The 12,300-nt window shown below is 48.4% G+C and overlaps 1 protein-coding gene across 1 annotated transcript in view; it reads left to right on the top strand.

Moving 5' to 3' along the window:
* Positions 1–12,300, top strand: part of MYO10 (myosin X) — a 754,439-nt gene that overhangs the window by 499,173 nt on the left and 242,966 nt on the right. Inside the window, exon 25 of the mRNA XM_069219725.1 lies at positions 3,042–3,935. Coding sequence (XP_069075826.1) covers positions 3,042–3,935 — 894 coding nt within the window. The remainder of the gene's footprint in view (positions 1–3,041; positions 3,936–12,300) is intronic.

The following is a 12,300-nucleotide window of genomic DNA, read 5'->3' as shown; positions in this document are numbered from 1 at the left end:
GCTATGAAGCGGTTGTGAGGAGGCATTATTGCGATTTCTAAGTGTAGGAAGTTGGCTCTGTATGCACTATTTCAAAGTAAGGAATAGTATGCACAGAGTCCAAGGGTTCCCCTTAGAGGTAAGATAGTGGCAAAAAGAGATAATACTAATGCTCTATTTTGTGGTAGTGTGGTCGAGCAGCAGGCTTATCAAAGGAGTAGTGTTAAGCATTTGTTGTACATACACACAGGCAATAAATGAGGAACACACACTCAGAGACAAATCCAGGCCAATAGGTTTTGTTATAGAAAAATATCTTTTCTTAGTTTATTTTAAGAACCACAGGTTCAAATTCTACATGTAGTATCTCATTTGAAAGGTATTGCAGGTAAGTACTTTAGGAACTTTGAATAATCACAGTAGCATATATACTTTTTACATAAAACACAATAAGCTGTTTTAAAAGTGGACACTGTGCAATTTTCGCAGTTCCAAGGGGAGGTAAGTTATTGTTAGTTTTATCAGGTAAGTAAATCACTTACAAGTCTCAGGTTTGGGTCCAAGGTAGCCCACCGTTGGGGGTTCAGAGCAACCCCAAAGTTACCACACCAGCAGCTCAGGGCCGGTCAGGTGCAGAGGTCAAAGAGGTGCCCAAAACACATAGGCTTCAATGGAGAGAAGGGGGTGCCCCGGTTCCAGTCTGCCAGCAGGTAAGTACCCGCGTCTTCGGGGGGCAGACCAGGGGGGTTTTGTAGGGCACCGGGGGGGACACAAGTCCACACAGAAAGTACACCCTCAGCAGCGCGGGGGCGGCCGGGTGCAGTGTGCAAACACGCGTCGGGTTTTCAATGGTTTTCAATGAGAGACCAAGGGATCTCTTCAGCGGTGCAGGCAGGCAAGGGGGGGTCTCCTCGGGGTAGCCACCACCTGGGCAAGGGAGAGGGCCTCCTGGGGGCAACTCCTGCACAGAAGTTCCGTTCCTTCAGGTCCTGGGGGCTGCGGGTGCAGGGTCTTTTCCAGCCGTCGGGACTTTAGGTTCAGGCAGTCGCGGTCAGGGGGAGCCTCGGGATTCCCTCTGCAGGCGTCGCTGTGGGGCCTCAGGGGGGACAACTTTGGTTACTCACGGTCTCGGAGTCGCCGGAGGGTCCTCCCTGAGGTGTTGGTTCTCCACCAGTCGAGTCGGGGTCGCCGGGTGCAGTGTTGCAAGTCTCACGCTTCTTGCGGGGAGTTGCAGGGGTCTTTAAATCTGCTCCTTCGAAACAAAGTTGCAGTCTTTTGGAGCAGGGCCGCTGTCCTCAGGAGTTCCTTGTTTTTCTTGAAGCAGGGTAGTCCTCTGAGGATTCAGAGGTCGCTGGTCCTTTGGAAAGCGTCGCTGGAGCAGGTTTCTTTGGAAGGCAGGAGACAGGCCGGTAGGACTGGGGCCAAAGCAGTTGGTGTCTTCTGTTCTTCCTCTGCAGGGGTTTTTCAGCTCAGCAGTCTTCTTCTTCTTGTAGGTTTCAGGAATCTAAATTCTTAGGTTCAGGGAAGCCCTTAAATACTAAATTTAAGGGCGTGTTTAGGTCTGGGGGGTTAGTAGCCAATGGCTACTAGCCCTGAGGGTGGGTACACCCTCTTTGTGCCTCCTCCCAAGGGGAGGGGGTCACATTCCTATCCCTATTGGGGGAATCCTCCTTCTACAAGATGGAGGATTTCTAAAAGTCAGAGTCACCTCAGCTCAGGACACCTTAGGGGCAGTCCTGACTGGCCAGTGACTCCTCCTTGTTTTTCTCATTATCTCTCCTGGACTTGCCGCCAAAAGTGGGGGCTGGGTCCAGGGGGCGGGCATCTCCACTAGCTGGAGTGCCCTGGGGCATTGTAACACGAAGCTTGAGCCTTTGAAGCTCACTGCTAGGTGTTACGGTTCCTGCAGGGGGGAGGTGTGAAGCACCTCCACCCAGAGCAGGCTTTGGTTCTGTCCTCAGAGAGCACAAAGGCTCTCACCGCATGGGGTCAGAAACTCGTCTCTCAGCAGCAGGCTGGTAGAGACCAGTCAGTCCTGCACTGAACAATTGGGTAAAATACAGGGGGCATCTCTAAGATGCCTTCTGTGTGCATTTTTTAATAAATCCAACACTGGCATCAGTGTGGGTTTATTATTCTGAGAAGCTTGGTACCAAACTTCCCAGTATTCAGTGTAGCCATTATGGAGCTGTGGAGTTCGTTTTTGACAGACTCCCAGACCATATTCTCTTATGGCTACCCTGCACTTACAATGTCTAAGGTTTTGCTTAGACAGTGTAGGGGCATAGTGCTCATGCACATATGCCCTCACCTGTGGTATAGTGCTCCCTGCCTTAGGGCTGTAAGGCCTGCTAGAGGGGTGACTTACCTATGCCACAGGCAGTGTGAGGTTGGCATGGCACCCTGAGGGGAGTGCCATGTCGACTTACTCGTTTTGTCCTCACCAGCACACACAAGCTGGCAAGCAGTGTGTCTGTGCTGAGTGAGGGGTCCCTAGGGTGGCATAAGACATGCTGCAGCCCTTAGAGACCTTCCTGGCATCAGGGCCCTTGGTACCAGGGGTACCAGTTACAAGGGACTTACCTGGATGCCAGGGTTGTGCCAATTGTGGAGACAATGGTACATTTTAGGTGAAAGAACACTGGTGCTGGGGCCTGGTTAGCAGAGTCCCAGCACACTTCTCAGTCAAGTCAGCATCAGTATCAGGCAAAAAGTGGGGGGTAACTGCAACAGGGAGCCATTTCTTTACACTAAGTCATCTGCATAAGTAAATAAGTCCTTGGATAAATGACAGAATTTTTTATTATGAATCCATAGAACCCTCTTCCTGCAATTTATGATGATAAAATAGAACAATGCACCCATACTGTTATAATGATTAGTGTAGCAAATTGTTTTTCTAAATTACTGAGACAGTTAAAATTTTAACTTAAAAATAAAAAGAAGAATGTTTGTTGGGGGTCATGGTTCACAACTTAAGCACAAATAGATGCAACACAGCCCTAAACTTAAATGCAAAGTTAGTGTCAAAGCTTCAATATCTTATTTGTGTTTGAATGCAGGCAGAGGAAGCAAAAAAGCAGCAGGAGCTGGCAGCCATGCTGGAGGCCCAGAAACAAGCTGCAGTGAAGCAAGAACTGGAAAAACAGAAGGAGAGCAAGCAGGTGGAGGAGATCCTCCGCCTGGAGAAGGAGATCGAGGACTTGCAGCGCATGAAGGAGCAACAGGAGCAGTCACTCACTGAAGCCTCTTTACACAGGCTCCAGTTGCTCCGTGATGAGGAGCTAAAGCGGCTTGAGGATGAGGCCTGCCGCGCAGCCCAGGAATTCCTGGAGTCGCTGAACTTTGATGAAATTGATGAGTGTGTACGGAACATTGAACGCTCCATTTCTGTCGACCCTGCCTTTTCCATGGAACTTGCGTGTATTGGCTGTATGGAAAAGCCTAGTTTCAACTTTAGCCAGCCATACCCAGAGGAGGAGGTGGATGAGGGTTTTGGGGCTGACGATGATGCATTTAAAGATTCACCCAACCCAAGCGAGCATGGCCACTCAGATCAGAGAACTAGCGGCATTAGGACAAGTGATGATTCTTCTGAAGAAGACCCTTACTTGAATGATACTGTGGTGCCAACATGCCCTCCTGAAGCCAACTCCCTGCTTACCCCACCAGGCCATGATTTGCTTAGTCTCAGTAATTCCTTAAGTGGGGATTCTGCATACTGTTTGCCAGAAAATATGTCTGGCCGAACACCTTTGACAGTGGATCTTATATCTCCTGACGGTGATTATGACTATGACCAGGAGGACTATGAAGATGGGGCCATCACTTCTGGGAGCAGTGTGGCCTTTTCCAATTCCCTCAGCAGCCAGTGGTCTCCCGATTACCGCTGCTCAGTAGGAACATACAACAGTTCCGGAGCATACAGGTTTAGCTCTGAAGGAGCTCAGTCTTCGGTAAGCTTTCTTTATATGTTGTCTTTATTTGTTACTGTACCCTGCCTCTTTCTTGTGATATCTGTTGGTACTTTAGTGATTGTAGGCAAACTTAATATTGCTGTATAAAAGGATAGGTTAAGATAGATTCATTTACTTATCATTTTGTGCTTCATTGTTAATCATACTGATTAGCTGGCCGAGCTGGTATCATAAAACTCATAAAGGAGTATAATCTATGATGAGAAAGCAGACCTACCAAGATTACAAAATAGAAACGAGGTCAGACCGTTCATCATTCATTTTAAGTGTTTTACACTATCCTGCCATCCATGAAGTATTTGTAGGTAGAGAGCTCCTTTCTCTTTAATTGGGTAGGCCTTTATATATGGAGACACAATTTAACGGGGAAGCATAGTTTCAGGGATACCTTGAGCACTTAGATTAGAGAAGAGATAGCCGTGCAAATAGGAGAAAAATGAGATTCCAAGACACAAGGAGAGCAAAGCAGGAGCGTATGTTTAAAGCAAGACTGTAAATCAAATCAGTCTCAACGTACGTATTTTCACCTAATATACAAGATATAGGGCCATATGTACGAACACATTTTCCCATAGACACAGAATGGGTAAACCCCTTTGGTACATCTGCCCCATAGTTCCTAAAAAAGGGGGGTTCGCCATTCTTCCCAAAAAAAACTTGAAAAAATTAAGTCAAGTTAGAATATGTACTATGAGTGTTTAAACAAGTGGATGTTCCTAAAGCTGTCATTCATGGTCAGAGCAAAGTTAAAATATTTGAAATCTCTCACCTCACACTGGAATGGTTGTTATTATTCAGCCTTGTAAGGAAATGCCTCCTTGGCATGGTTACCCCCTGACTTTTTGCCTTTGCTGATGCTATGTTTTGAATTGAAAGTGTGCTGAGGCCTGCTAACCAGGCCCCAGCACCAGTGTTCTTTCCCTAACATGTACTTTTGATTCCACAATTGGCACACCCTGGCACCCAGATAAGTCCCTTGTAACTGGTACCTCTGGTACCAAGGGCCCTGATGCCAGGGAAGGTCTCTAAGGGCTGCATCATGTATTATGCCACCCTGGAGACCCCTCACTCAGCACAGACACACTGCTTACCAGCTTGTGTGTGCTAGTGAGAACAAAATGAGTAAGTCGACATGGCACTCCCCTCAGGGTGCAATGCCAGCCTCTCACTGCCTATGCAGTATAGGTAAGACACCCCTCTAGCAGGCCTTACAGCCCTAAGGCAGGGTGCACTATACCATAGGTGAGGGTACCAGTGCATGAGCACTGTGCCCCTACAGTGTCTAAGCAAAACCTTAGACATTGTAAGTGCAGGGTAGCCATAAGAGTATATGGTCTGGGAGTCTGTTTTACACGAACTCCACAGCACCATAATGGCTACACTGAAAACTGGGAAGTTTGGTATCAAACTTCTCAGCACAATAAATGCACACTGATGCCAGTGTACATGTTATTGTAAAATACACCACAGAGGGCACCTTAGAGGTGCCCCCTGAAACCTAACCGACTATCTGTGTAGGCTGACTGGTTCCAGCAGCCTGCCACACTAGAGACATGTTGCTGGCCCCATGGGGAGAGTGCCTTTGTCACTCTGAGGCCAGCAACAAAGCCTGCACTGGGTGGAGATGCTAACACCTCCCCCAGGCAGGAGCTGTAACACCTGGCGGTGAGCCTCAAAGGCTCACCCCTTTGTCACAGCACAGCAGGGCCCTCCAGCTTAGTGGAGTTGCCCGCCCCCTCCGGCCACGGCCCCCACTTTTGGCGGCAAGGCTGGAGGGAACAAAGAAAGCAACAAGGAGGAGTCACTGGCCAGTCAGGACAGCCCCTAAGGTGTCCTGAGCTGAAGTGACTCTAACTTTTAGAAATCCTCCATCTTGCAGATGGAGGATTCCCCCAATAGGATTAGGGATGTGACCCCCACCCCTTGGGAGGAGGCACAAAGAGGGTGTACTCACCCTCAGGGCTAGTAGCCATTGGCTACTAACCCCCCAGACCTAAACACGCCCTTAAATTTAGTATTTAAGGGCTCTCCCTGAACCTAGAAATTAGATTCCTGCAACTACAAGAAGAAGGACTGCCGAGCTGACAAACCCTTGCAGAGGAAGAACAGAAGACACCAACTGCCTTGGCCCCAGACTTACCGGCCTGTCTCCTGCCTTCCAAAGAAACCTGCTCCAGCGACGCTTTCCAAGGACCCAGCGACCTCTGAATCCTCTGAGGACTGCCCTGCTTCGAAAAAGACAAGAAACTCCTGAGGACAGCGGCCCTGCTCCAAAAGAACTGCAACTTTGTTACAAGGAGCAGATTTAAAGACCCCTGCAACTCCCCGCAAGAAGCGTGAGACTTGCAACACTGCACCCGGCGACCCCGACTCGACTGGTGGAGAACAACCAACTCAGGGAGGACCCTCCGGCGACTCTACGACTGTGAGTAACCAAAGTTGTCCCCCCTGAGCCCCCACAGCGACGCCTGCAGAGGGAATCCCCAGGCTGCCCCTGACCGCGACTGTCTGAACTCCATTTCCCGACGGCTGGAAAAGACCCTGCACCCGCAGCCCCCAGCCCCTAAAGAAACGGAACTTCTGTGCAGGAGTGACCCCCAGGAGGCCCTCTCCCTTGCCCAGGTGGTGGCTACCCCGAGGAGCCCCCCCTTTGCCTGCCTGCATCGCTGAAGAGACCCCTTGGTCTCCCATTGAAAACTGAAGGAAACCCGACGCGTGTTTGCACACTGCACCCGGCCGCCCCCGCGCTGCTGAGGGTGTACTTTCTGTGCTACTTTGTGTCCCCCCCGGTGCCCTACAAAACCCCCCTGGTCTGCCCTCCGAAGACGCGGGTACTTACCTGCTGGCAGACTGGAACCGGGGCACCCCCTTCTCTCCATTATAGCCTATGTGTTTTGGGCACCTCTTTGACCTTTGCACCTGACCGGCCCTGAGCTGCTGGTGTGATAACTTTGGGGTTGCTCTGAACCCCCAACGGTGGGCTACCTTGGACCAAAAACTGAAACCTGTAAGTGCCTTACTTACCTGTTGAAACTAACAATAACTTACCTCCCCCAGGAACTGTGAAAATTGCACTAAGTGTCCACTTTTAAAACAGCTTATTGTGTTTTATGTAAAAAGTATACAGGCTAAAGTAATGATTCAAAGTTCCTAGAGTACTTACCTGCAATACCTTTCAAAAGAGCTATTACATGTAAAATTTGAACCTGTGGTTCTTAAAATAAACTAAGAAAATATATTTTTCTATAACAAAACCTATTGGCTGGATTTGTCTCTGAGTGTGTGGACCTTATTTATTGTCTATGTGTATGTACAACAAATGCTTAACACTACTCCTTGGATAAGCCTACTGCTCGACCACACTACCACAAAATAGAGCATTAGTATTATCTCTTTTTACCACTATTTTACCTCTAAGGGGAACCCTTGGACTCTGTGCATGCTATTCCTTACTTTGAAATAGCACATACAGAGCCAACTTCCTACATTGGTGGATCAGCGGTGGGGTACAAGACTTTGCATTTGCTGGACTACTCAGCCAATACCTGATCACACGACAAATTCCAAAATTGTCATTAGAAATTGATTTTTGCAATTTGAAAAGTTTTCTAAATTCTTTAAAGTCCTGCTAGGGCCTTGTGTTAGTCCCTGTTAGCATTTCTTTTAGAGTTTAAAAGTTTGTAAAAGTTTGAATTAGATTCTAGAACTAGTTTTAGATTCTTAAAAGCATTCCAACTTTTAGAAAAATAATGTCTAGTACAGAGATGAATGTGGTGGAACTCGACACCACACCTTACCTCCATCTCCAGATGAAAGAGCTAAGGTCACTCTGTAACATAAGAAAAATAACAATGGGCTCCAGACCTACCAAAGTACAGCTCCAGGAGCTGTTGGCAGAGTATGATAGAGCCAACCCCTCTGTGGATAACACAGAGGAGGATGATAGTGAACTGGAGGAAGAATCCCCTCCACCAGTCCTATCTAGGGAGAACAGGGCTTCTCAAGCCCTGACTCCAAAAATAATAGTCAGAGATACTGGCTCCCTCACAGGAGGGTCCAGCCTCTCTGAAATCACTGAGGATAACTCCAGTGAAGAGGACATCCAGTTAGCCAGGATGGCCACAAGATTGGCTTTGGAAAAACAGATCCTAGCCATAGAAAGGGAAAGACAAGAGATGGGCCTAGGACCCATCAATGGTGGCAGCAACATAAATAGGGTCAGAGATTCTCCTGACATGTTGAAAATCCCCAAAGGGATTGTAACAAAATATGAAGATGGTAATGACATCACCAAATGGTTCACAGCTTTTGAGAGGGCTTGTGAAACCAGAAAAGTGAACAAATCTCACTGGGGTGCTCTCCTTTGGGAAATGTTCACAGGAAAGTGTAGGGATAGACTCCTCACACTCTCTAAAAAAGATGCAGAATCTTATGACCTCATGAAGGGTACCCTGATTGAGGGCTTTGGATTCTCCACTGAGGAGTATAGGATTAGATTCAGGGGGGCTCAAAAATCCTCGAGCCAGACCTGTGTTGACTTTGTAGACTACTCAGTAAAAACACTAGATGGTTGGATTCAAGACAATGGTGTAAATGATTATGATGGGCTGTACAATTTATTTGTGAAAGAACACCTATTAAGTAATTGTTTCAATGATAAACTGCATCAGCATCTGGTGGACCTAGGACCAATTTCTCCCCAAGAATTCGGAAAGAAGGCGGACCATTGGGTCAAGACTAGGGTGTCCAAAACTTCCACAGGGGGTGACCAAAAGAAAGGGGTCACAAAACCTCCCCAGGGGAAAGGTGGTGAGACAGCCAAAAACAAAGATAGTAAAGAGTCTTCTACAGGCCCCCAAAAACCTGCACAGGAGGGTGGGCCCAGAGCCTCTTCACAAAACAATTCTGGGTACAAGGGTAAAAACTTTGATCCCAAAAAGGCCTGGTGTCGTAACTGTAGTCAGTCTGGACACCAAACTGGAGACAAGGCCTGTCCCAAGAAAGATACCACTTCTAACTCCCATCCAGCTAAAACTGGAATGGCCAGTCTACAAGTGGGATCAACAGTGTGCCCAGAGCAAATCAGGTGTCACACTGAAGCTACATTAGTCTCTGAGGGTGGGGTGGATTTAGCCACACTGGCTGCCTGGCCCCCTAACATGCAAAAATACAGGCAGCAGCTCTTAATTAATGGGACAAGTGTAGAAGGCCTGAGGGATACAGGTGCCAGTGTCACCATGGTGACAGAGAAACTGGTTTTCCCTGGCCAATACCTGACTGGACAAACCTATCCAGTCACCAATGCTGACAATCAGACTAAAGTACATCCCATGGCAATGGTAACTTTAGAGTGGGGAGGGGTCAATGGCCTGAAACAGGTGGTGGTCTCCTCAAATATCCCAGTAGACTGTTTGCTTGGAAACGACCTGGAGTCCTCAGCATGGGCTGAGGTAGAACTGAAAACCCATGCAGCCATGCTGGGTATCCCTGAACTGGTGTGTGTCAAGACTAGGGCACAGTGCAAGGCACAGGGTGAAAAAGTAGAGCTGGAGTCTGGAAAAATGGCCCAGCCTACCAAGAGGAAAGGAAAGTCAGCTGGGAAACCAGCTGCAACACAACACCAAAAAGAGAACCTCTCTTCTCAGGAAGAAGTTCTGCCCTCTGAGGGAACTGAGCCTATGGAGCTGGAACCTTATCAGGTTGAGCTCTTGGGCCCAGGGGGACCCTCAAGGGAAGAGTTGTGTAAGGGACAAGAAACCTGTCCCTCTCTTGAAGGCCTTAGGCAGCAAGCTGCTGAAGAGTCCAAAGGCAAGAAAAATGGAACACATAGGGTCTATTGGGAAGATGGACTCCTGTACACTGAGGCAAGAGATCCCAAACCTGGTGCCACTAGGAGAGTGGTAGTGCCTCAGAGTTTCAGAGAGTTTATCCTGACCTTAGCCCATGATATTCCCCTTGCTGGGCATTTGGGACAAACCAAGACGTGGGAGAGGTTAGTCAACCACTTCTACTGGCCCAATATGTCCCAGAAGGTTAAGGAGTTTTGCCTCTCCTGCCCCACCTGTCAAGCCAGTGGTAAGACAGGTGGGCACCCAAAGGCCCCCCTCATTCCACTTCCAGTGGTGGGGGTCCCCTTTGAAAGAGTGGGTGTGGACATAGTTGGTCCACTAGAACCTCCCACAGCCTCAGGAAATATGTATATCCTAGTAGTAGTGGATCATGCTACTAGGTATCCTGAAGCTATTCCCCTTAGGTCGACTACTGCCCCTGCAGTAGCCAAGGCCCTCATTGGTATCTTTACCAGGGTGGGCTTCCCTAAGGAGGTGATGTCTGACAGAGGTACCAACTTCATGTCAGCATACCTAAAACACATGTGGAATGAGTGTGGAGTGACTTATAAGTTCACTACACCATATCATCCACAAACTAATGGCCTTGTTGAGAGATTCAACAAGACATTAAAGGGCATGATCATGGGGCTCCCAGAAAAACTCAAAAGGAGATGGGATGTCCTCCTGCCATGTCTGCTTTTCGCTTACAGAGAGGTGCCTCAGAAGGGAGTAGGATTCTCACCCTTTGAACTTCTGTTTGGCCACCCTGTAAGGGGACCACTTGCTCTTGTAAAAGAAGGCTGGGAGAGACCTCTTCATGAGCCTAAACAAGACATAGTGGACTATGTACTTGGCCTTCGCTCAAGGATGGCAGAGTACATGGAAAAGGCAAGTAAAAACCTTGAGGCCAGCCAACAACTCCAGAAGTTGTGGTATGACCAAAAGGCTGCACTGGTTGAATTTCAACCAGGGCAGAAAGTCTGGGTTCTGGAGCCTGTGGCTCCCAGGGCACTCCAGGACAAATGGAGTGGCCCTTACCCAGTACTAGAAAGGAAGAGTCAGGTCACCTACCTGGTGGACCTGGGCACAAGCAGGAGCCCCAAGAGGGTGATCCATGTGAACCGCCTTAAGCTCTTCCATGACAGGGCTGATGTAAATCTGTTGATGGTAACAGATGAGGACCAGGAAGCTGAGAGTGAACCTCTCCCTGATCTCCTCTCATCAGACCCTAAAGATGGCTCAGTGGATGGAGTGATCTACTCACACACCCTCTCTAGCCAACAGCAGTCTGACTGTAGGAAGGTCCTGCAGCAGTTTGCTGAACTCTTTTCCCTAACCCCTGGTCAGACACACCTGTGTACCCATGATGTGGACACAGGAGACAGCATGCCTGTCAAAAACAAAATATTTAGACAGTCTGACCAAGTTAAGGAAAGCATCAAGGTGGAAGTCCACAAGATGCTGGAATTGGGAGTAATTGAGTACTCTGACAGCCCCTGGGCTAGCCCAGTGGTCTTAGTCCCCAAACCTCACACCAAAGAAGGAAAGAGAGAGATGAGGTTTTGTGTGGACTACAGAGGTCTCAACTCTGTCACCAAGACAGATGCTCATCCCATTCCTAGAGCTGATGAGCTAATAGACAAATTAGGGGCTGCCAAATTCTTAAGTACCTTTGACTTAACAGCAGGGTACTGGCAAATCAAAATGGCCCCTGGAGCAAAAGAAAAGACAGCATTCTCCACACCTGATGGGCATTATCAGTTCACTGTTATGCCCTTTGGTTTAAAGAATGCCCCTGCCACCTTCCAAAGGTTGGTGAATCAAGTCCTTGCTGGGTTGGAATCCTTTAGTGCAGCTTATCTTGATGATATTGCTGTCTTCAGCTCTACCTGGCAGGATCACCTGGTCCACCTGAAGAAGGTTTTGAAGGCCCTGCAATCTGCAGGCCTCTCTATCAAGGCATCCAAATGCCAGATAGGGCAGGGAACTGTGGTTTACTTGGGACACCTTGTAGGTGGAGGCCAAGTTCAGCCACTCCAGCCTAAGATCCAGACTATTCTGGACTGGGCAGCTCCAAAAACCCAGACTCAAGTCAGGGCATTCCTTGGCTTGACTGGGTACTATAGGAGGTTTGTGAAGGGATATGGATCCATTGTGACAGCCCTCACAGAACTCACCTCCAAGAAAATGCCCAAGAAAGTAAACTGGACTGTAGAATGCCAACAGGCCTTTGACACCCTGAAGCAAGCTATGTGCACAGCACCAGTTCTAAAAGCTCCAGATTACTCCAAGCAATTCATTGTGCAAACAGATGCCTCTGAACATGGGATAGGGGCAGTTTTGTCCCAAACAAATGATGATGGCCTTGACCAGCCTGTTGCTTTCATTAGCAGGAGGTTACTCCCCAGGGAGCAGCGTTGGAGTGCCATTGAGAGGGAGGCCTTTGCTGTGGTTTGGTCCCTGAAGAAGCTGAGACCATACCTCTTTGGTACTCACTTCCTAGTTCAGACTGA

This window comes from Pleurodeles waltl, chromosome 2_2 (assembly GCF_031143425.1).
Source record: "Pleurodeles waltl isolate 20211129_DDA chromosome 2_2, aPleWal1.hap1.20221129, whole genome shotgun sequence".
NCBI classification, from domain to species: domain Eukaryota; kingdom Metazoa; phylum Chordata; class Amphibia; order Caudata; family Salamandridae; genus Pleurodeles; species Pleurodeles waltl.
This window is presented reverse-complemented; position numbering and strand designations above follow the sequence as displayed.